Source organism: Heteronotia binoei, chromosome 10, assembly GCF_032191835.1.
Source record: "Heteronotia binoei isolate CCM8104 ecotype False Entrance Well chromosome 10, APGP_CSIRO_Hbin_v1, whole genome shotgun sequence".
Classification (NCBI taxonomy): Eukaryota; Metazoa; Chordata; class Lepidosauria; order Squamata; family Gekkonidae; genus Heteronotia; species Heteronotia binoei.
This window is the reverse complement of record NC_083232.1, coordinates 91,984,856-92,007,952: the sequence shown is the minus strand read 5'-3', so window position 1 is coordinate 92,007,952 and position 23,097 is coordinate 91,984,856. Positions and strand designations below refer to the sequence as shown.

Here is a 23,097-nt window from a genome sequence, read left to right as displayed (position 1 = left end):
AGTGGTGGCGGCCACTCTTTCAGCAGCTCGCTCGTTTTTCCAGCCGCAGCTGCCCCCTCAATCCCTCACTGATCCTGATTGCGCCGACATAGGCGCTGCAAGCTTCCGGCATGTCTTCCTCACCGATCAGCTGATCGGCAGGGGGCGACCTTTAAAGATCCTGGGAAGCGCGGTGCTCCACCACTCCTTCCTGGGCATTGAAATTGTAAGTGAGGGAGGAGGAGGTGCTGCAGAGGGGGAGGCGGGGGGGGAGGCTGCCTGGGGCACCATGCATCCTAGGGCCAGCCCTGCAAGCCACCCAAGTAACTACTTGTGGGAGGAATTGTGTCTCAAGGCATCTGCTTGGCATGCAGAAAGTCCCAGTTCTCGAAGGTCTTTACGTAGAGATTAAGGGAAATTCCTAGAGCATCACTCAGAAACAACATCACATCTAGGGTTGCCAAGTCCCATTCAAGAAATATCTGGGGACTTTGGGGATGGAGCCAGGAGACATTGGGGGTGGAGCCAAGAGCAAGGATGTGACAAGCATAATTGAACTCCAAGGGAGTTCTGGCCATCTCATTTAAAGGGACGGCACATCTTTTTAAATGCCTTCCTTCCATAGGAAATAATGAAGGATAGGGGCACCTTCTTTGGGGGCTCATAGAATTGGACCCCCTGGTCCAATCTTTTTGAAACTTGGGAAGTATTTTGGGGAGAGGCACTAGATGCTATACTGAAAATTTGGTGCCTCTATCTCAAAAAACAGCCCCCATAGCCCCCGATAACTGTGGAACAATTCCCCATCATTCCCTATGGGAATCGTTCATGGAGGTGCATGATGGCTATGGGGGTGGAGCTTCCCCCGCCGGCCAGCTGGCTGGGGGAGGGGGAAAGCCTGTAAAACTGGGGGATCCCCCTCTGGGACCTGGGGATTGGGAAGCCTAATCACATCCTTCCGAAACGCCATTCTCCCCAGGCACCGCCATTAAAATCTCCCAGCATTGGCTGATGCAGTGCTGGTAACCCTAATAGGGAGGTGAACGGGTGCACACAAATGCCATAGCTACTTCATCTCCTGAGTCAGTGGCAAATGGAAAGATAAAGGGGGACATCTCTGAGTTGCGACTTGGCCGCCCTAGCGGGAATGCTTGCCGTGGGAGTCAGTGCTAACATTTTCTTTTAGAATACCCCATTTTTAATGCATTCTGTCCTTAATAAAACACGAGCTTATCGCTTTCATTTTCCATTTATTCTAAGAATTCAAAGCAATTGGCAATGAAATATAATATTCTAGATATTATTAAATACACCCAGCAATGAAATTGCAGTCAAAAGTCTGGAGGAAAAGAACTCTAAAATCTGAACTAGAAATAAAACACTGCCAGGGAGATTGTTTATGGGGGGAGGAGGAGGGTGAAGCAGAACTCTTGAACAAGAAGAAGAAGAAGATATTGGATTTCTATCCCGCCCTCCACTCCGAAAAGTCTCAGAGCGGCTCACAATCTCCTTTCCCTTCCTCCCCCACAACAGACACCCTGTGAGGTGGGTGGGGCTAAGAGAACTCTTACAGCAGCTGCCCTTTCAAGGACAACCTCTGCCAGAGCTATGGCTGACCCAAGGCCATTCCAGCAGGTGCAAGTGGAGGAGTGGGGAATCAAACCCGGTTCTCCCAGATAAGAGTCCGCACACTTAACCACTTCACCAAACAGAAGAAATTCAGCAGATTCAACTTTTCAGCCTGAAAACCAAGAATCAAACCTGTCATGGCGCGAGAGAGTCCCAATCCGATTTCTCAAAGTTTTGATTTCCAGTTAAAAGAATCCAAGAGGGGCTCCTAATCTAAGGCTATGCTGCGGAAAGGAACCCTTCTGTGCTCCTTCTGTGACTGCTTTTTTCTGCGTTTTGTTTGGAGGAGGAGGAGGAGAAGATGACAACGGATATATACCCCACCCTTCACTCTGAATCTCAGAGTCTCCGAGCAGCTCACAATCTCTTTTACCTTACTCCCCCACGAGAGACATCCTGTGAGGTAGGTGGGGCTGAGGGAGCTCTCCCAGGAGCTGCCCTTTCAAGGACACCTCTGCGAGAACTATGGCTGACCCAAGGCCATTCCAGCAGCTGGAAGTGGAGGAGTGGGGAATCAAACCCGGTTCTCCCAGATAAGAGAGCTGTGGCTGACCCAAGGCCATTCCAGCAGCTGGAAGTGGAGGAGTGGGGAATCAAACCCGGTTCTCCCAGATAAGAGTCCGCACACTTAACCACTACAAACTGGCTCTCTAATTCTTCTTATACAGTGGAGCATTCAGTCCCACAAGTCCCAACCCACCTGTAGTCTGGTGTGAGGGAGCCCAAACACAGGCCGTTCAAGTAAGAACTAGCACCTGACCAGTTACTTTAAGCCCTAAAATCCTGTACACTACATTTTGTCTTCTTTCAGAAAAACCTGATGGCCTAGGGACCTACTGCAAAGATGAATCAGGCCACAATTCAAACTTACACCTAAGAATACAGAACTGCCTGCAGGATCTGCAAAAAAAAAAGAGAGAGAAAGAAAAATACAGTAAGAAATCTTGCACCTTTTAGATATATGTTTGGCAATCTGTGACATTTTCTTTCTCTCTCATACCCTTAGCTATTCAGATTTGCCTCTGGGTGGGAACTGAGTATTGCAGTACCTATTCACAAGAAGAGTGACAGAGCGGACCCCCAAAAATTATCGCCCTGTAAGCCTTTTGAGCATTACTGCTATTTGGGTTGCCAATCTCCAGGCGGGACCTGGGGATGTCTCAGAATTACAACTGGTCTATAGACTACAGAGATCAGTTCCCCTGGAGAAAATGGCTGCTTTGAAGGGTAGACTCTATGGCGTCATACCCTGTCGAGGTCTCTCCTCTCCCAAAACCCTGCCCAGCCTCATACCCTGTTGAGGTCTCTCCTCTCACCAAACCGACCCAGCCTCCAACCCTCAAATATCCAGGAACTTCCCAGTTCAGAGTTGGCAAGACCAGAAACTAGGGTGCCAACTTCCAGGGGGCACTTGAAGATCTCCTGCTATTGCAGTTGAGTTCCAGATGACCAAGATCAGTTCCCCTGAAGAAAACAGCTTCTTTGGAGGGTAGACTTTATGGCATTATAACTTCCTGAGGTCCCTCCCTCCCCAAGCCCTGCCCTCCACAGGCTCCGTGCCCAAAATCTCCAGGTATTGCCCAACCCACAGTCGGTAACCTTACCAAAAAGCTTTCCTCTTCTGCTTTCCCTCCCTCAAAAAAAGTAAATCTATCCCAGGGGTGGAATTCTAGCAGGTGCTCCTTTGCATATTAGACCACACACCCCTGATGTAGCCAATCCTCCAAGAGCTAACAAAAAAAGCCTTGTAAGCTCCATGAGGATTGGCTACATCAGGGGGTATGGCCTATTATGCAAAGGAGCTCCTGCTAGAATTCCACCCCTGGCTATCCCATCCTTGAAGACTGCACACATCAGAAGGAAGGTCTTCTTACCCAAGAGCTTTGATCTCTCCTCCCAAAGTGTATGCAAAGTAGCTGCTTTCTTCGTGGTCTCTGAAATGCCCTGCATGAGTTCCTTAATGTCTTTCAGAAAGGCCACGTCAGGGTCCATAATGCTGTTATGATCACGCTGGGAACTGGAAGCTCTGTTAAGAAAGAAGGAAATGGAATGAAGCATGCAAAGGACTGTAGCCTTACAACTAGGGTTGCCAATCCCCAGGTGGGGGCAGGGGATCCCCCGGTTTGGAGGCCCTCCCCCCGCTTAAGGGTCATCAGAAAGCAGGGGGAGGGGAGGGAAATGTCTGCTGGGTACTCATGATTCCCTATGGAGACTTATTCCCATAGAAAATAATGGAGAATTTATCCACGGGTATTAGGGTTCCCAAACCCCCCGCCCTGGCGGGGGACCCCCGGATTTGCCGCTTCCTCCCCCGCTCTCAAAAAATCCGATAGCGGGAGAGGGGAAACGGCGCCAATTTTGGTGCGCCGCCACAGCAGCAACACCAGCGCCGCCGCCGAGGCACAGGCACAACTGCCACCCGCCGCCGCAACACCAGCGCCGACCAGCGCCACCAGCCCAGGTGCAGGCGCAGCTGCTGCCCGCCGCCGCAACACCAGCGCTGCCGGCGCAGGCGCAGCTACCGCCTGCCGCTGCCGCCGCAGCAACACAAGCGGCGCCTGCGCAGGCGCAGCTGCCGCCCGCCACCGCAGCAACACCAGCGCCGGCAGTTTACAGATAGATAGGTGCGTGTTCGTTTGTATCACAAATAGCGCCCACCTGGAGTGTCCTCCCAAGTATATATGCGTAAAACTGCAGCGGCGCAATCCGATTCTGTATCGTTTACTCGAGAGTAAATTACTTTGAATTTAGTTTGGTAGCTCCCAGCTGGTCTACCTCCTCTCTTCCATCGCGGTCCAGCTCCTCTACCCCGCCCCCAGGTTTGAATTTGTCTCAGTTTGTGCAAACCTCGAACGCACGTCATTGGTATTGTCCGGCTCTAACCAATCCGGTCTGCTGGATCGCCTGGGCCAAGCGCTCGAAAGAGCGCGGGAGGAGAACGAGGAGGAGGAGGAGGAGGAGGTGGTGGTGGTGGTGGCGGCGGCGGGGCGGGGCGGGGCGGGGCTTTGTTGTGTTTTGTTTGGATTCGCTTTGGTGAGTAAAGCGGGAGCTGGGCTCTTGAAATTGGGAGAACAGTCCATTGTGGCAAGCAGGCTTTTGAAGTGTGTCGCTGATACAGGCAAAGATGAACTCTTGAAGTTCTCGTTATTGTGTGTGATGATTGGGTAAATGCCCATTTGTTTTACTCAGTGGGACTTGAAAACGCTTAGCTTTGACGGGGGTCACACTCTGGTTTTGTAGGGGCAAGGGTTATGCTACAAACACAAGATGACTTCTATGCTCCACTTTGTCTATACCTGCGAGTGGTTTCTTTGGCATTGTGGGTCTGGTGGTTGGAATCTTTTGAGCAGAAACAACTTGCTCCCTGTTTAAAGGAGGAAAATACTATAAAAATGCATCAGATAGGAAGTTTTAAAACCCTAGAGTCTTAAATATTCTAAACAATATAGATTTTTTTTAGAAGCAGCTATGGAAGTAGGAGAGGCATATAGGACAAAGCTGAAATGCTTAACGAGAAAGATGAACCAGATGATAATGAGAACTTTCTTGCAGTCTAGGTGCATCTTCTATGCTTGCCCCTTCAGGAATTTTCTGACATTGTTCAGAAGGAGAATGATTGCTAACCCCCAGATAGGAGAGGGGCATGTTGCCGTTCAGCTGGTCTGACCTGTGCTCTGTGGAGTACATAATCATTTGAAGGTTTACCTTTATTTAATTTTTAAACATTCAGTTATCTAAATATTTTAAACCACGTTTGCAAGATGTTGAAAGTGGGTTGTGAAACTATAAAATCTCATAATACACCATGATAAAGATCAACTACAATGTGTTGGTAAAACAACCAAATGTAAAATTGACAGAGAAATCATAGGAAAAGAAGGAAAAGTTTGGCAACCTTTATGAAAGGTCATGAGGAATTTTTTTGCCCTGAGCCAGAACAGAAAGATGGCCACAAGGGGGGGGGGGAGTGGATTCTTATGCTGCTTTTATATGAAACTATTGAAATGGGCACAGTGGTTAGGGTCTGTGCGCTAGAACTTGACCTGTCTGTGGGCTGCTAGCTGAAGTGCCTACAGATATGGTGAAATTATAAGAACTCCCAAGGATATCTGAATGATATAGAGGTGAGGACTTTAGAAAATTTACTGCTCAATGGTTAGCGTTCCAGTTAAGTCAGTAATATCTCATAGGTCTTGACTCCACTTTTTAGGTAGAAACAATAATGGGCTGGTTTCAGATGTTCCCTTCTGTACAAAAAAGTACGTTAGTGCGTTTCAGAAAATTAGAACCACTATTTTCTTTCTGCTTATGGTTCTTTGGACACACAAGAATAGTTTATGGTCCAGTTTCAGTAGGAAAGCCCAAGATATTAAATTGAATATTCCTGCCTGTGAAGATTATACAACTTTTGACTTTTCCAAAAGGGTCCGTATCTTATGTGGCTTTATCCAGAATGATGTGTGATTTTATTGCATGGTGCAGCTCAGTTGGAGTTTGTGACAGGCATTGGCAGTATTGCACCTTTTGAGGTTACTCCATTTTAACAGAAATCCCACCCATATGGTAATAATAATAATATATTTTATTTATATCCCAACCTCCCCGCTGAAGCAGGCTTAGGGTGGCTCACAACATGTAAAACTTACAATTACAATATAAAACTAGGGTTGCTAATCCCCAGGTGGGGGCAGGGGATCCCCTGGTTTGGAGACCCTCAACCCGCTTCAGGGTCGTCAGAAAACGGGGGGAGGGGAGGGAAATGTCTGCTGGGAACTTTATTATTCCCTATGGAGATTTATTCCCATAGAAAATCATGGAGAATTGATCTGCCGTTATCTGGGGCTCTGGGGGGGCTGTTTTTTGGGGTAAAGGCACCAATTTTTCAGTATAGCATCTAGTGCCTCTCCCCAAAATACCCCCCAAGTTTCAAAAAGATTGGACCAGGGGGTCCAATTCTATGAGCCCCAAAAGAAGGTGCCCCTATCCTTCATTATTTCCTATGGAAGGAAGGCATTGAAAAGGCATGCTGTCCCTTTAAATGTGATGGCCAGAACTCCCTTTGGAGTTCAATTATGCTTGTCACAGCCTTGATCTTGGCTCCACCCCTAATGTCTCCTGGCTCCACCCCCAAAGTCTCCTGGCTCCACCCCCAAAGTCCCCAGATATTTCTTGAATTGGACTTGGCAACCCTAACGGGTATCTGGGGCTCTGGGGGCCCTGTTATTTGAGGTAGAGGCACCAAATTTTCAGTTTAGTATCCAGTGGCTCTCCCCAAAATAATCGTTAAGTTTCAAAAAGATTGGACTAGGGGGTCCAATTCTATGAGCCCCCAAAGAAGGTGCCCCTATCCTTCATTATTTCCTATGGAAGGAAGGCATTTAAAAGATGTGCCGTCCCTTGAAATGTAATGGTCAAAACTCCCTTTGGAGTTCAATTATGCTGGTCACACCCTTGCTCCAGGCTCCACCCCCCAATGTCTCCTGGCTCCACCCCCAAAGTCCCCAGATATTTCTTGAATTGGGCTTGGCAACCCTACTTACAACCTCGCTCCGAAGCCTGGTTACTTGGAATTAAGGCCCATTTTGTTCAATGTGACTTGTTCAGGTAAATTTACAAAGGATTAATATTAACAATTGTTGTGTATGTGGACTAATGTGAATGTCTTTAGCTGTGTTCCTGCTTGGCTCATTGGAGCCCAAGGACTGAGCTTGGGGACTCTTGAACAATGGGCAGGAGGATTCAAATCCCTGCTGCTCTGGCCCAACCAGAAGCCCCCTGCTGGTTCAAATGATCCAATGGTGTCCCAGCTAGGCTTGCCAATCCCCAGGTCCCAGTGGGGGTTCTCCCGCTTTCTCAGGCTCCTTCCTGCTCCCAGTCAGCCGGCCGGCGGTGGGAAGCCCCGCCCCCACAGCCGGAGGCTTCAGACTCCGCTTGGAAAGGCTTCCTCTTGGGATGGTGTGTCTGTGTCTTTAAGGCTGAATGGGGGTGGGGGAGGAGTAGGCAGAAGAACATGGTTGCACAATCTTTGCAAAGGTCGTTTGTGTAGGAAAGGTAAATTTGAACCTTTGGTTGCTCTCTGTTACTTTGAAGAAGTGGGAAGTTCGGCAACTCATGAGTAGAGATGCCAATCCCCCACTTCAGAGTCATCAGAAGGGGTGGGGGAGGGAAATGTCTGCTGGGCACTTCATTATTTCCTATGGAGATCAATTCTCATAGGGGATAATGGAGAATTGATCTGCAGGTATCTGGGGCTCTGGAGGGGCTGTTTTTTGAGGTAGAGGCACCATATTTTCAGCGTATCATCCGATGACTCTTCTCAAAATGTTCTCCAAGTTTCAAAAAGATTGGACGAGGGGGTCCAATTCTATGAGCCCCGAAAGATGGTTCCCCTATCTTCCATTATTTCTAATGTAGGGATAGGCATTTAAAAGGTGTACGGTTCTTTTAAATGTGATGGCCAGAACTCCCTTTGGAGTTCAATTGTGCTTGTCACAACTCCACCCCCAAAGTCTCCTGGCTCCACCCCCAAAGTCCCCAGATATTTCTTGAATTGGACTTGGCAACCTTCATACCAGCACAGGAACCCAGTACAGTATATAGTTGGCCCCGTTGGCCCAGTTTACCTAGTCTTTGAGTTCAGCCGTTACTATGCTGTACTGAATAAAGAGAGCTATGATCACGGCAACCTCGTCTCTTCTATGAGTTGAACCCACTATATTATAACAATAACAACAACACAACAACAATAACAACAACAATTCCTCATTTTGGGCAGGAGCTCACAGGAGCGGAGCGCCAGAACCTCTAAATTTTATTGTGCTCTTTCTTTCTTAATCCCCCCTCCCCAAAGAATTGCTTCTGGACTCCATTGTTCAAACCCCCTGTGAGAACTGTGCTGAACTCTAAGGTTTGACAAACTTTCTGATATTCTTCCCCATGGGGAAAAAAATGGGAAAAATAACCAAAACAAAGCAAACAGACAAAAAATCTTCATCGTGCCACTGTGGCCACGTAGGAGAAAGTAGTTTTAAAAGTATGACGGGAGTCAGGTTTGATTATGACAATTCTAATTCAAGAAGCATTTGAAGGTAGATGCTGAGCTGTTATAATTTGGTACACCTTCTGGTGATATCAGGGGTGCGTGGCATATGCAAATGAGTGGTGCAAATAAATTCTGCTAATGGATTCTGGCACCTAATTGTCTACAAAATGACCCCAACAACAATAAAACAACACAATTTAACAACTGCTCTCCCCCAAAAGACTCGGGGCAATGTACATCGTAATAAACATAGTAAACAATGAAAACAAAATTAAGCAAATAAAACAATACACAATGCAACATACAGCATATAGCCATGCAACCTGACCCTATGGGGAATCAGGAGGGTCAAAACCTGTGCATGTATCTCATAGTAGCCCTGTCTACATGTTAGTGCAAAGACATGTACATCCTGTGTGTACGAAAAAGTCAATGTGTGTTCACTTTACAAATGAAACCAGGGACAAGTACTTGGATAAATATGTGATTTAAATCACATGATCAGCTGTACAGCCAGTTTGGTGTCGTGGTTAAGTGTGCGGACTCTTATCTGGGAGATCCGGGTTTGATTCCCCACTCCTCCACTTGCACCTGCTAGCATGGCCTTGGGTCAGCCATAGCTCTGGCAGAGGTTGTCCTTGAAAGGGCAGCTGCTGTGAGAGCCCTCTCCAGCCCCACCCACCTCACAGAATGTTCGTCTACTGAGAGCTAGTCTTGTGTAGTGGTTAAGTGCACAGATACTTATCTGGGAGAACCGGGTTTGATTCCCCACTCCTTCACTTGCACCTGCTGGAATGGCCTTGGGTCAGCCACAGCTCTCACAGGAGTTGTCCTTGAAAAAGCAGCTGCTGTGAGAGTCCTCTCAGCCCCACCCACCTCACAGGGTGTCTGTTGTGGAGCAAGAAGATATAAGAGATTGTAAGCCGCTCTGAGTCGCTGATTCAGAGAGAAGGGCAGGGTATACATCTGCAGTCTTCTTCTTCTTCTGCATGTATTGAAAGCAACATGAGAATTACCCATGTAAATACCCAATTCAAAATCAAGTGTACACTGTGCATGAGCGCTATGTGCATCAGCAGTAATGTGAAGAGATTTTCCTTGCATGCTTTCATCCATGGGTTTCAGATATACGAGTCACTGCTAAGAAAGTGCAGCAGTGCTTGTCAACATGTCTGGGACTTGTCGATTAATTAGTAACTTTGAAGAAATTACCTTCATTGCTCCGGACTTGGTTGGACTTGTTTGTAGATTCTGTATTTGTATAATTGTGGACTGACTGGATACTGTGCTTATGGAAGGTTGGAATGCTACTGTGGTGTTTGTAAACAGTACTAAGTGCAACATTTGTACTGAGTGAATATACAAAAATAATTAATGTTATAGTGAATTTTCAGTAGAGTTTATTGAGAATTCTGGTGGTAAGGTGAGTGAGACTTGATTTGCTTTTCTAAAACTGCTGGGGAGCATTACCTAGGGTTGCTGTGGGAGGTAACTGTGGAGTGCTTGATGCCTGCTGGAGAGGGGTTTCTAATTGCTTTTGTGTGTCTTTTGTGTAGCTGTTGCTGAGTGAGGAGAGCTTGTTTGTCTTGGAGTAATTGCTGGCCCCACCCTCTGCTGTTGCTCTGAGCATTTAATTTGCAAGGCTCATCCTTGCCAGAGGTGTAAGCCTTTGGCACAGGCCAAAGGGCTCTTGGCCTGTGGCTCTTAGCCTGGGGGTCTAGCCTAGGGGTTTTGTAGAAAGGTGGATAGTTACTCAAAAGTAGTTTCAAGTGGCAGTCGGTAGTGAGATTTAAAGAGAAGTGAAGATAAAGAAAAATTTGAAATGGATTGCAGCAGTATGGCTGGTGAGGGAGCAGAGGCAGTGACGTATAAAGACTGTGGGATGTTTGTATTTCTACCTGAGAGTAGCACGAATTGCACTTGAAGCAAGTGAAAGTTAGTGGCCCTGCTGGAGGAAAAGATACAGGGACTGGAGGCATTATTGTCCACGCTGCAGTGTATAAAGGAAGATGAGGATTTTCTTGACAAAACGTATGAGGCGCTCTTGAAAAGACAAGACAAGAGGAGGGAGAGGAAATGGTATCTCTCTTTTTTTTTTTTTTTCTGAAAATTTATCATTTATTGAGGTTCAAAAAAAACAACAACAATACAAACAAACAAGAAAACCAAAAAAAAACACCAACAAAAAATACAAGAAAGGAAAACAGAAGAACATATATCCCATACCCACCCATCTTCCACCACCACCTGTGAAAGTAGCTTTAGGAGCATATAAGGATATTAAGTCTACTGTCTCATATCATATCCCATACTTTTCGCCCATATATACACTGGTTCCCAAGTTTTTATACATTCTTGCCAGTTTCCATCTCTCAACCTTATAGTTAAAACATCCATTTCGGCAGACTCCAGTAATTTAAACAAAAATTCTTCTTTACACGGGGTTTGGGGGGATTTCCAATATTTTGCAAAGAGGATTCTGGCTGTTGTAATCATATATATTACCAGTTTTTTCTCACCCTGTGTTAAGTTTTCTCTACATACACTTAACAAATACAGTTCGGGTGAGTGTTTCAACCTTTTCTTTAAAATCTTTTGGATCCATATACTTATTTGTATCCAAAATTTTCTAGCAATCTCACAGTTCCACCAAATGTGGTAAAGTGTCCCTCTAGCTTTTTTACATTTCCAACATTTGTCGTTATAGGTTGGGTTCATTCTGGCTAATCTCGCTGGAGTCAGGTACCACCTATACATCATTTTATATAGGTTTTCTTTGAAAACTACTGATTTGGTCAATTTAATATTATATTTCCAAATCTTTTCCCATTCTTCTAATTCGATCGAATAGCCAAAGTCCTGTAACCACTTTATCCAGCTCTCTTTAACCGTTTCCGACTGCATTTCCATCTCCAATAACCAACTATAGATTTTTGAAATAAGATTTTTGGGTTCATGTATCATTGTGTCAAATTCGTTTACTTTGGCATCTTTAGGAAAGCCCACGCTTTTGTCAGATTGATATCTTGACGTAATTTGGCATCTGACCCACCAGTCCGGGATTATGTTTGTTTCCAGATTTAAATTGTTTTTACTGTCTAATAGGATTGAATAGTTTTGAGAATTTTCCCAGTCATATAAATTAGGGTGGGTAGTTGCTTCCACTGGTGAGACCCACAATGGAGTATATGTATAAATTTTCTTTTTAATCTCAAACCAAGTCTTGTAAAGTGCTTTTCGAACTTCATGTGCCTGGAAATTGGTGTTTTTTGGGGAGGTCTGATACCAAATGTATGCATGCCAGCCTTTAGTTAAGCCTGCTCCCTCTAAAACTAGTAACCTTTTGTTTTCTAACAGACACCAATCTCTGACCCAGGCTAAACAAGAGGCTTTATAATATAAACACCAGTTTGGTAAGGCCATGCCCCCTCTTAATTTGCTCTCTTGGAGAATTTTTAACTTAATCCTTGGCTTCTTGTTTTGCCATATAAAAGTCAAAATCATTTTATTGAGTTTTTGAAAGAACGAGTTGGGTAGTTGGACAGGGATCATCTGGAATAGGAATAGGATTCTGGGCAGAATGTTCATTTTTATTGTGGCTATTCTTCCCAAAAGGGAAATTTGCAAGTCTCGCCATTTCTCCAGATCTGTTTCAATTTCCTTTAAAATCTTTTCGTAATTGTCACAATAGAGAGATTTCACATCATTTGTTAAATAAATTCCCAAATATCTAATTTTCTTCTCTTTTTTAAAGCCCGATTTATCTTCTAATTGTTTAATTTGTTCTTTAGTCATATTTTTAGTTAGAAATTTGGTTTTCTGTGTATTCACCTTGAATCCAGAAACTTCTCCAAAGTGTTGCAAATTCATTTTTAGTTTATCAATCGAAGAGATAGGGTCCTCCAGAAAAAACAGCAGGTCGTCTGCAAATGCTTGAATCTTAAATTCTTCGTTCTTTACTTTCAGGCCTCTAATTTCAGTATCCTCTCTTATTTTTTGAATCAAAAATTCTATTGTAGTTACAAAAAGGAGAGGGGAGAGAGGACACCCTTGTCTGGTCCCCTGTTCTATTTCCACAAATCCAGAGTTGTTTCCGTTTATGTTAATTCTTGCATTTTGCTTAGTGTATATGGCCTCAATCAGCTTCTTAAAATTTTTGCCACAACCAACAGCTTCCAATACTTTGCTCATGAAATTCCAGTTCACGTTATCGAACGCTTTTTCGGCATCCAATGAAATTCCTGCAAATTGTTTGTCCGGATGATCTTTATAGTATTCTAAGATGTTCAAAAAATATCTTAAGTTCTGCCGCATCATTCTTCCGGGTATGAAACCCGTTTGATCTTCTTGCACTATGTTGGTTACTGCTTTCTTGAATCTATTTGTCAATATCGTAGCGAAAATTTTATAGTCTGCATTTAGGAGAGAAATTGGCCTATAATTCTTGATTTCCTTAGACTCTGTTCCTTCTTTATGAATTAATGTAATCAACGCCTCTCTCCAGGATGTTGGAATTATTGCTGACTCCTGAATTTTCTCCAGCAATTTTTTGTAGGGAATTAAGAGTATATCTTCAAAGGTTTTGTATACTTCCACCGGAAGACCATCCAGACCGGGCGTTTTATTGGATTTCTGCTGCTTAATTGCTTCAATTATCTCGTGGATTGTGATAGAACTATCCAATGCATTCTGTTGTTCTTTCGTAATTTGTTTCACATTAATACTTTGAATATATTCATCTTGCCGTTGTTCTTCAATTTCCTGTTTTTTGTATAGATTTTGGTAAAAACTTTTGACTATTTGTTCCATTTGATCTTCCTTTGTAGTTTCTTCACCTTCTTGATTTATAAGTGATCTTATAATTTTTTTTTCCTTTTCCTTTTTGAGTTTGTAAGCTAGCCATCTGCTTGTTTTATTTGCATTTTCAAAAAGGTTTTGCTTGGTCCATTTCATTTTCCTTTCCAGTTCTTCTGTTAGCCATAAATTAATTCTGTGTTGCGTAGCTTGTATTTTTGCTTTTATCTCTTTCGTATTCTTAATTTTCTGTTGTCTCTCTTGCTCTTTTAAGTCTTTCACTAACTCATTAAATAATTTCATCCGTTCCCGATTTCTTTTTGCCGTGAAGCTAATAGCCATCCCCCTAAAAAAGGCCTTGAAAGTATCCCAAATATTTTGGATGCTGGTATCTTCTTCCACATTACGCTGAAAAAATTCTTTTATTTCTTTTTTCGCCTCTTCCAAGAAAGTTGTCTCTTTTAAAATTTGGGTGTTCAAAGTCCAGCGACTATTCCTTGATGGGCAATGTATCATCACTTGCAATGGATTATGGTCGGCAAATGTTTTCGGGAGAATATTGGCTTGCGTGACTTGCGGAATCAGGCCTATCATCATCCAGCACATGTCGATTCTGGACCAGCACCTGTGAGCTTGTGAAAAGTGTGTAAAATTTCCTGCTTGTGGGTTCTTAACCCTCCAGATATCAATAAGACTTAACTCCTCAACCATCTTGAGAAAAGCCTTTGGCAAGACACTACGTAATGGATTTTTCTTTAACTTTTCAAATTTTTTATCTTTATGAGCGTCAAATACAGCATTAAAATCTCCTATAATGCAACAGGCTTCCGTTTGTAATTCCACTAGTTTCTCATGCACTTTTTTATAGAAATTTTCTTGCTTGTCGTTCGGTGCATATATGTTTACAAGCAATATCTTTTTTTTGTTAATTGTTGTTTCTATTATCAGGATCCTTCCCATTTCATCTTTATAAATCAGTTTGGAATCTATATTTTGATGAACATATATGGCTACTCCTCTCCTCTTTCCTTCATCACACGAATAATATAACTGTCCCAATCTTTTATTTTGTAGAAACTTCTTATCACTTTCTTTTATATGCGTTTCCTGAAGGCAAATTATTTGGGCTTTGGTTTTCTGAAGTTGTAAAAAGGTTTTCCTTCTCTTCTTTGGTTCATTTAAGCCGTTCACATTTACCGATACGATCTGTAGTCCCGCCTTTTTATTCATCCTAATATCGTTTTACTTCCTTCTGTTGTTCTTTGGTCTCTTTTAGTAAATTGTCTTGTTCTGACTCCTTCTCTTCTAAACTTGCAGCTATCTTCTGCTTCCTTTCCACACAGATCTGTTTCATCTTCTTGATCTTCCCCTATATCAGAACTCTGGTTACTTGAAGCTACAAAACTGCTCCAGAAGTCTTCCATTTTTTCCAGAGTAGTAATGTTATGTCTCTTGGCCTGGTACGTAAAAAAGATTCCTTCTGGTACCAGCCATCTAAATTGAATTGCCTGCTTCAATAGCCAGCTGGTCAACTTCTTATATCCTTGTCTTCTTTGGCGAATTGTCCATGGAACATCTTTCAAAGCTTTGATATTAATATTTTGCCAGGATAAGCCTTCGTCTCTTGCCTTTTTTTGGATCTTTTCACAAGTCGCTCTTCGAACAAACCTTACTAAAACTTCTCTTGGTAAGTTATGTCTTCTGGAATAGGAGGAAGATATTCTCCTTACCCAGTCAATCTCACTCTTTCCTCCCTCCAATAATTTCTCTTCCTCTGTATTTAGTATCTCCAGAATTTTGTCCTCCAAGTTCTCTCCCCTAGCTTCTGGGATATTCTGGAATCTTAGTACATATGCCGCCTTCTCCATTTCTAATTTCGCTACTTTGTCTTCCAACTCTACTAATTCATTTTGATTCTCTCGCACCGTCACTGTGGTGGCTTTATTTTGATCTTCCAGTCTTTCCACTTTAGCAACCAAGCTATGCACTTGCTGTGTGTTAGCTAATAGCTGTTTTTGAAAATCATCCATTTTGTCATTTGTTTTTTTGATCTCCCCCATCAGATCCATTTTCATCGCTTCCAGAGCTTCATGGCTTTGCTTAAAGCTTGCCACCATTATTGCTTGCAGCTTCTCTATAGCTTCCTGATTATCTGTTGATGGTAAAGTTCTTTGACCTCCTGGTGAGGTACCCTGGCCCACTTTTTTAATTTTGGCCTCCATCTGTCTTTCCTTTTTTTCTTTATCTCCCATATCCTTAGTCTTTCTGGTCACTTAAACAACGTAGAGTAACTTTCTCCTGTCTTTATATTGCTTCTGTTCAATTGTTATTATTCACCGCACAAAGCACCAATCTTCTGTTACAATTATTGATCACAGCCCAAAGCAATTACTTCAGGATATTAGCATATATTGGCCATTCAGAAATTATGTGCCGTTTTGACTGCTACTAATAATTACTTAAATCAAACCCCCACCATTTCATTTTGTTGTGTCTCCCCCAAAATCAATAAATCAATTTCATTGGTAAATCAATTCCACCCTTCATCAATACCTAAACAAGTAATAAATTGTAAATCAGTATCTCTTCCCCCAGCCTTTCTTCACTTTAACAATTCATTATTTGGCATTAATATAATATTCAAAATTCATCAATCACAACTCACAATTCAGCAGCTAAGCAGTATGAACATTACAGCTAAGAACCACTGTTAATTTAAGGTCCAGTCTTATTAGTTTTACTTTATTTTCTTTCTTCTTTCTTCTTATTGTCTTCTTATCTTCCTCTTCCTTTCTTCTGTCTTCTTTCTTCCCTTTTATTCAACCGCTTACAGTCTACTTCAGGAGAGTTATTATATATAGTCTTAGTCTTAGTCTCTGTCTCAGTTTCTCCGGTTCTTATATCCTTTTATTTCTCACCCTTTCTTCAAGGGAGGGACAGCCGCAGAGTTCCCTGCTAAAAACTGTCTCTCCCTCACTTGATTAGTCCTTGATTCTATCTCTCCTTCTCTTTCTCTCTTTCTCTCCTTCTCTTTCTCTTTCGGTCTTATTAGCCGTTCTTCACTTTCCAGACACCTTCTATATTCTCATCACTAGTCTTTAACTCTTAGCCCGCTCTCCGCCACCGCTCTCTCTTTCACTCACCACTCTGCGCCATCTTCCACCATGCCGCCTCGCTCCACACCATACACCAGGCTGTTACTCCCCGACTCTCCGTTCACCACATCTGTTCAACAAACCCGTTGCTGTTCCTCCGCTTCACCGCTTCATCATTTCGCCGCCCGCTTTCGTATCTCCTCCCGTCCACTCGCCCCGACGCCCCGGCACCTTCTCCAAACTCTGCTCCGCCGTCTCCGCCTGCGTCAGGCCGCCGATGCCTCGGACTCTAGTAAATGTCTGATCCGCTCAGCCAGAGCTATTCAGCCGCCACCGCCACCGCCGCTCTCGCCCGGTCAGACCTCTCGTACGGCCCCTTCCGCCTCTCCGTTGCCGCACCGCGCCGCCAGCCGCTTCCGATCCGCCTTTCGCTTCCCCACTTCTCCGCCGGACGGTACTTTTTATATTCTTCAGTAGACTCTCTTTTGATGTTTCGTTTGTGTTAATAATTAGCAGTTTTCCAATTTAGTCTTAGCTTAGGGCAGTTCGTCTGAGTTCGGTCGCCCCCTCCGCTCCTGTTCCGGAGGCCTGGTTGTTGCGCAACGCATTAGAGAGCTCCAGGCGAGGGACAGGCTGGGGTAAAAGGGACGCCTCCGCGTTCCTCCTAAGCCCCCAACCAGCTCCCCCAAGCTTCGATGCGTCTTTCAGACGCTTCTTAAGAGACCCCCTGCGAAGAGGGACCTCTCTGGAGCGCTCCAAATCACAGTGCACGCCGGAGCTCAGCAATGCCCTGTGTCTCACCACGCCATCTTTCCGGAAGTGGTATCTCAGCAACGAGAAGAGGACCCAACACAGGAAGAGGGTTCCTGGAAAAATGTAACCCAAAGGAGAAAGAAAATCAGGAGATATTCTGAGCCCCTGCTGCTCAGCAATAGGTTCCAGGATCTCCCCATGGTAACTTATTCTGAGCCATTGGAACAAGGGCTACTTCCCCAGCCTCCACGAAGCTTGAAGAAAGTTTCTCAGTATCCTGTGGATAAGAAACCTGGAGCTTCTGCTCCCCAATATAGGAAGAGGAAGGTGGTGGTGATTGGAGACTCCTTGCTCAGAGGGGTGGAGCCCAAAATGTGCCGATCAGACTTGTCATCCTGAGAGGTCTGCTGTCTGCCGGGTGCACGCATCCAGCACATGACAGAAAGGATTGGAAGACTTATCAAGCCCACAGATCACTATCCTTTCGTGCTGATCCACGTGGGAACGAACGATACTGCCCATCATAGCCGTGAACGTATTAGAAAGGATTATGTGGCTCTTGGTCAGAAGGTGAAGGAGCTGGGGGCACAGGTTGTGTTCTCGTCAGTGCTTCCTGTTGAAGGCTGTGGCTTAGGATGAGAAAGAAGAATACTTCAAATAAATGACTGGCTACGTCGATGGTGTCGTCAGGAAAGATTCGGATTTCTGGACCATGGCTTACGCTTTCAAGATGGTGGTCTTCTATCGAGAGATGGTTTGCACGTTACGGCAGTAGGGAAAAGGGAGTTTGGTAACAGCCTTGCTAACCTGCTCTGAAAATAGTAAGGAGGGCTTTAAACTAAATTGTATGGGGGAGCGAGATAATAATTCAAAGCCTCATATGATTCCAGAAGCTGGAAATAAGAACATTAAAGATTTGCAAAGAGTGGTGCATACGCTAGGTAATGTGAACTTGCAGGCTTGTACGGAAACTAAACCCTTGGGATGCATAAAACATGGATTCTGATGTCTCTACAATAATGCACAGAGTATGGGAAACAAACAGGAGGAACTGGAAGTCCTAATAAAGGAAGGAGACTATGACATAATAGACCTTACCGAAACTTGGTGGGATGACACTCACAGCTGGAATATTAGGATTCAGGGGTACAACATTTAAAAGGGACATGCAAATGAGAAAGGGCAGAGGCATAGCAGTATATGTGAAGGAGGTATATACTTGTGAGGAAATATGTGAATTTGAGCATGGCAGCTCAGTTGAGAGTCTCTGGGTAAAAATAAAAGGAGTAAGAAATAACAGTGATATTATTGTGGGGGTCTGCTATAGACCACCAAGTCAGGCAGAGGACTGGATGAGATACTTCTACAGCAGATTGCAAAGTTCTCCAAGAGAAGGGATACAGTGATCATGGGAGATTTCAATTACCCGGACATCTGTTGGAAGTCCAACTCTGCTAAAAATAAAAAGTCAAATAGATTCCTGACTTGTCTTGCTGACAACTTCCTTTTCCAGAAAGTGAAATTGTAACAGGTAATGAAGAGAGGGCGGAACTGCTCAATTCCTACTTTTCCTCAGTCTTCTCTTCTGAGGGAAATGGTTCTCAATATGGCAAAAACAGAACATATAAAGAGGGTATGAAGTTCCAACCTTGAATCAGCACAGGGGTAGTACATAAACACCTAGTTTCTTTAAATGAAACTAAGTCCTCAGGGCCAGATGAATTGCATCCAAGGGTTCTAAAAGAGCTTGCAGATGTAATTTCTGAGCCTCTGGCTATTATTTTTGAGAATTCTTGGAGAACAGGAGAGGTGCTGGAAGACTGGAGGCAGGCGAATGTTGTCCCCATCTTCAAGAAGGGGAAAAAAGACAATCCGGGTAACTACTGACCCGTCAGCTTGACGTATCTACCTGGAAAAGTTTTAGAACAAATCATCAAACAGTCGGTCCCGGAACATTTAGAAAGAATGAATGTGATTACTAAGAGCCAGCATGGTTTTCTCAAGAACAAGTCATGTCAGACGAACCTGATCTCTTTTTTTGAGAAAGTGACTATCTTGCTGGATCAGGGGAATGCTGTAGATATCGTTTATCTTGATTTCAGTAAGGCTTTTGATAAAGTTCCACATACTATCCTTGTTGACAAGTTGGTAAAATGTGGTTTGGATCCTGTTACCGTTAGGTGGATCTGTAACTGGTTGACAGATCGCACCCAAAGAGTGCTTGTGAATTGTTCCTCATCCTCTTGGAGAGGAGTGACAAGTGGAGTACCTCAAGGATCTGTCCTGGGACCTGTTTTGTTCAACATCTTTATCAATGATTTGGATGAAGGAACAGAGGGAATGCTTATTAAATTTGCAGATGATATGAAATTGGGAGGGGTTGCGAACACCGAAGAAGACAGAAACAGGATACAGGATGACCTTGACAGGCTAGAATACTGGGCTAAAACCAATAAAATGAATTTTAACAGGGATAAATGTAAAGTTCTGCATTTAGGTAGGAAAAATCCAACGCATGGTTATAAGATGGGGGAGACTTGTCTTAACAGTAGTATGTGCGAAAAGGATCTAGGGGTCTTAGTGGATCATACGCTGAACATGAGTCAACAGTGTGATGTGGTGGCTAAAAAGGCAAATGCAGTTTTGGACTATCAACAGAAGGTATCAACAGAGGTCCCTTCCAGATCACGCAATGTGATGGTATCGCTTTACTCTGCTTTGGTAAGACCTCACCTGGAGTATTGTGTTCAGTTTTGGGCACCACATTTTAAGGTGGATATAGACAAGCTGGAACAGGCCCAGAGGAGGGCAACGAAGATGGTGAGGGGTCTGGAGACCAAGTCCTATGAGGAAAGATTGAAGGAGCTGGGGACGTTTAGCCTGGAGAGGAGGTGGCTGAGAGGTGATATGATCACCATCTTCAAGTACTTGGAGGACTGTCATATAGAGGATGGTGTGGAATTGGTTTTTTGTGGCCCCAGAAGGTAGGACCAGAACCAATGGGTTGAAATTAAATCAAAAGAGTTTCCAGCTCAACATTAGGAAGAACTTCCTGACCATTAGAGTGATTCCTCAGTGGAAAAGGCTTCCTCAGGAAGTGGTGGGCTCTCCTTCCTTGGAGGTTTTTAAAAAGAGGCTAGATGGCCATCTGACAGCAATGAAGATCCTGTGAATTTAGGGGGAAGTGTTTGTGAGTTTCCTGCATTGTGCAGGGGATTGGACTAGATGACCCTAGAGGTCCCTTCCAACTCTATGATTTTATGATTTCTAAGACAAAGTAGCTACGGTACTTTGTCTTAGAAATATCTGACAATGACATTAATGGAAATTGTTCTTTATTTGTGTGCTACTACAGCTGGAGAAGAATCTTGACTTGACTTGAGAGTCCCTTGGACTGCAAGATCAAATCAGTCAGTCCTAAGGGAAATCAACCCAGACTGTTCCCTGGATAATCAGATGCTGAAGCTGAAGCTCAAATACTTTGGCTACCAAATGAGGAGGCATCACTCACTGGAGAAGATCCTGATGCTGGGAAAGACAGAAGGCAAAAGAAGAAGGGGATGGCAAAAGAGGAGATGGCTGGACAGCGTTACTGATGTAACAAACACAAATTAGCAGACTTCGGAGGATGGTGGAAGACAGGAGGGCCTGGCGTGACTTTGTCCATGGAGTTGCAAAGAGTCAGACTCGACTGTGCGACTGAACAACAACACAGCTAACAGTGTGTTGGTTTAATTTGGTCTTAATTTGCTGTAATCCTTAATATTTTTTAATCCTATGGGATGGCCAGCCCCAGATTTCCTATAGAAAAAGAAGTACAGAGTCTGAAGAAGTACAGAGTCTGCTGAAGTCATAATATTCAGATCAGATCTAATCTTGGATATTCCCCCACCCTCAGACAGCCAGACATTACATCTCCACTCTTTCCTTTTCTTTTGTACCCTTAGATGCTCATTGATTCACAGCTCTTGAGTAGCAGAAGATACTTATTTCTTATTTTCTTTTAATGCAAGGACTAAAAGGACTGAGACAAATTTTACAATTGCTAGAGTGATCTTAGGATCCTTATCACCGCGAAAGAGCTGGGGTTTACACCTCCACTCTATTTAATCAGTTCAAGAGAGAGCAGACTGTGCAGGAAATTATTTCGCATTACTTAAAGGAGAAGGGTGTACGGCCTGACACTCTTAAACTGCTTGAGAAGCCTTTAGGAAGTGAAAAATGTCTCAGGCTCTGAGTGAAAATGTCACAGATCAATACAGACACTGGAGGAAAAAAACTAATTAAATAGTGTTGCTTTGGTTAGAAATACAAGCATTGTCAACTTGATGAACAGCACGGACAGAGTGGGCAGCCATTAGATCAATGCTACCGAAGTGGGATTTAAATAAAAAAAAATAGGAATGGCATTTGGAAAAAGGCACCACACTTATCTAGAAGATGCAATCCCACCAATAAGAATGCTCTCACATAGACTGCTATCTGCAATGCATGCACGACACCAGTTTCTCCTCAACCCCAATCACAGCTGGCAGTAGAAATTTGGGGCAGGATCACACTGAGAAATTGGCGCAATATTATCTCGGCTCCAAAAAAGCTGCTTGAGTTTGGTCTGTTTCCGGGCTACTGAAGCCACCATTGAAGCAGCAGGACCACGGCAGTGGTCTGTGGTTGGCCATTCACACTGCTAGTGTGCCTCAACCACCAGGGCTGGATTAACAATTAGGCCAAGTAGGCACTAACCTATGGGCCCCCATGCCTTTAAGGGCCCCAGGACAGCTCCCCCCCCCAGCTTCCCCCCTGCTTGCAGCCCTCCCAGCCTGCACATGCAGCCAGCAACTGAGCTGCTCTTTGCCCAATTTGCCTGGTGCGGCTGCTGGCACTGTCGCCAAGTTTGCCCCAGTTTGGTGTAGTGGTTAAGTGTGCGGACTCTTATCTGGGAGAACCCCACTCCTCCACTTGCACCTGCTGGAATGGCCTTGGGTCAGCCATAACTCTGGCAGAGGTTGTCCTTGAAAGGGCAGCTGCTGTGGGAGCCCTCTCCTTCCCACCCACCTCACAGGGTGTCTGTTGTGGGGGAGGAAGGGAAAGGAGATTGTGAGCTGCTCTGAGACTCTTCTGAGTGGAGGGCAGGATATAAATCCAATATCTTCATCTACCTCACAGGGTGTCTGTTGTGGGGGAGGAAGGTAAAGGAGATTGTGAGCTGCTCTGAGACTCTTTGGAGTGGAGGGCGGGATATAAATCCAATATCTTCATCTACCTCACAGGGTGTCTGTTGTGGGGGAAGGTAAAGGAGATTGTGAGCCGCTCTGAGACTCTTCGGAGTGGAGGGCGGGATATAAATCCAATATCTTCATCTACCTCACAGGGTGTCTGTTGTGGGGGAGGAAGGTAAAGGAGATTGTGAGCCGCTCTGAGACTCTTCGGAGTGGAGGGCGGGATATAAATCCAATATCTTCATCTACCTCACAGGGTGTCTGTTGTGGGGGAGGAAGGGAAAGGAGATTGTGAGCCGCTCTGAGACTCTTCGGAGTGGAGGGCGGGATATAAATCCAATATCTTCATCTACCTCACAGGGTGTCTGTTGTGGGGGAGGAAGGGAAAGGAGATTGTGAGCCGCTCTGAGACTCTTCGGAGTGGAGGGCGGGATATAAATCCAATATCTTCATCTACCTCACAGGGTGTCTGTTGTGGGGGAGGAAGGGAAAGGAGATTGTGAGCCGCTCTGAGACTCTTCGGAGTGGAGGGCGGGATATAAATCCAATATCTTCATCTACCTCACAGGGTGTCTGTTGTGGGGGA

The 23,097-nt window shown here is 44.4% G+C and overlaps 1 protein-coding gene across 1 annotated transcript in view; it reads right to left on the bottom strand.

The window, feature by feature from the left end:
• The window catches only part of ABCA13 (ATP binding cassette subfamily A member 13), a 388,752-nt gene that overhangs the window by 342,435 nt on the left and 23,220 nt on the right, over positions 1–23,097 (bottom strand). Inside the window, exons 4-5 of the mRNA XM_060247734.1 lie at positions 3,483–3,634; positions 2,480–2,508 (exon numbers count right to left, since the gene is read on the bottom strand). Of these exons, the coding sequence (XP_060103717.1) occupies positions 2,480–2,508; positions 3,483–3,634 (181 nt within the window). The remainder of the gene's footprint in view (positions 1–2,479; positions 2,509–3,482; positions 3,635–23,097) is intronic.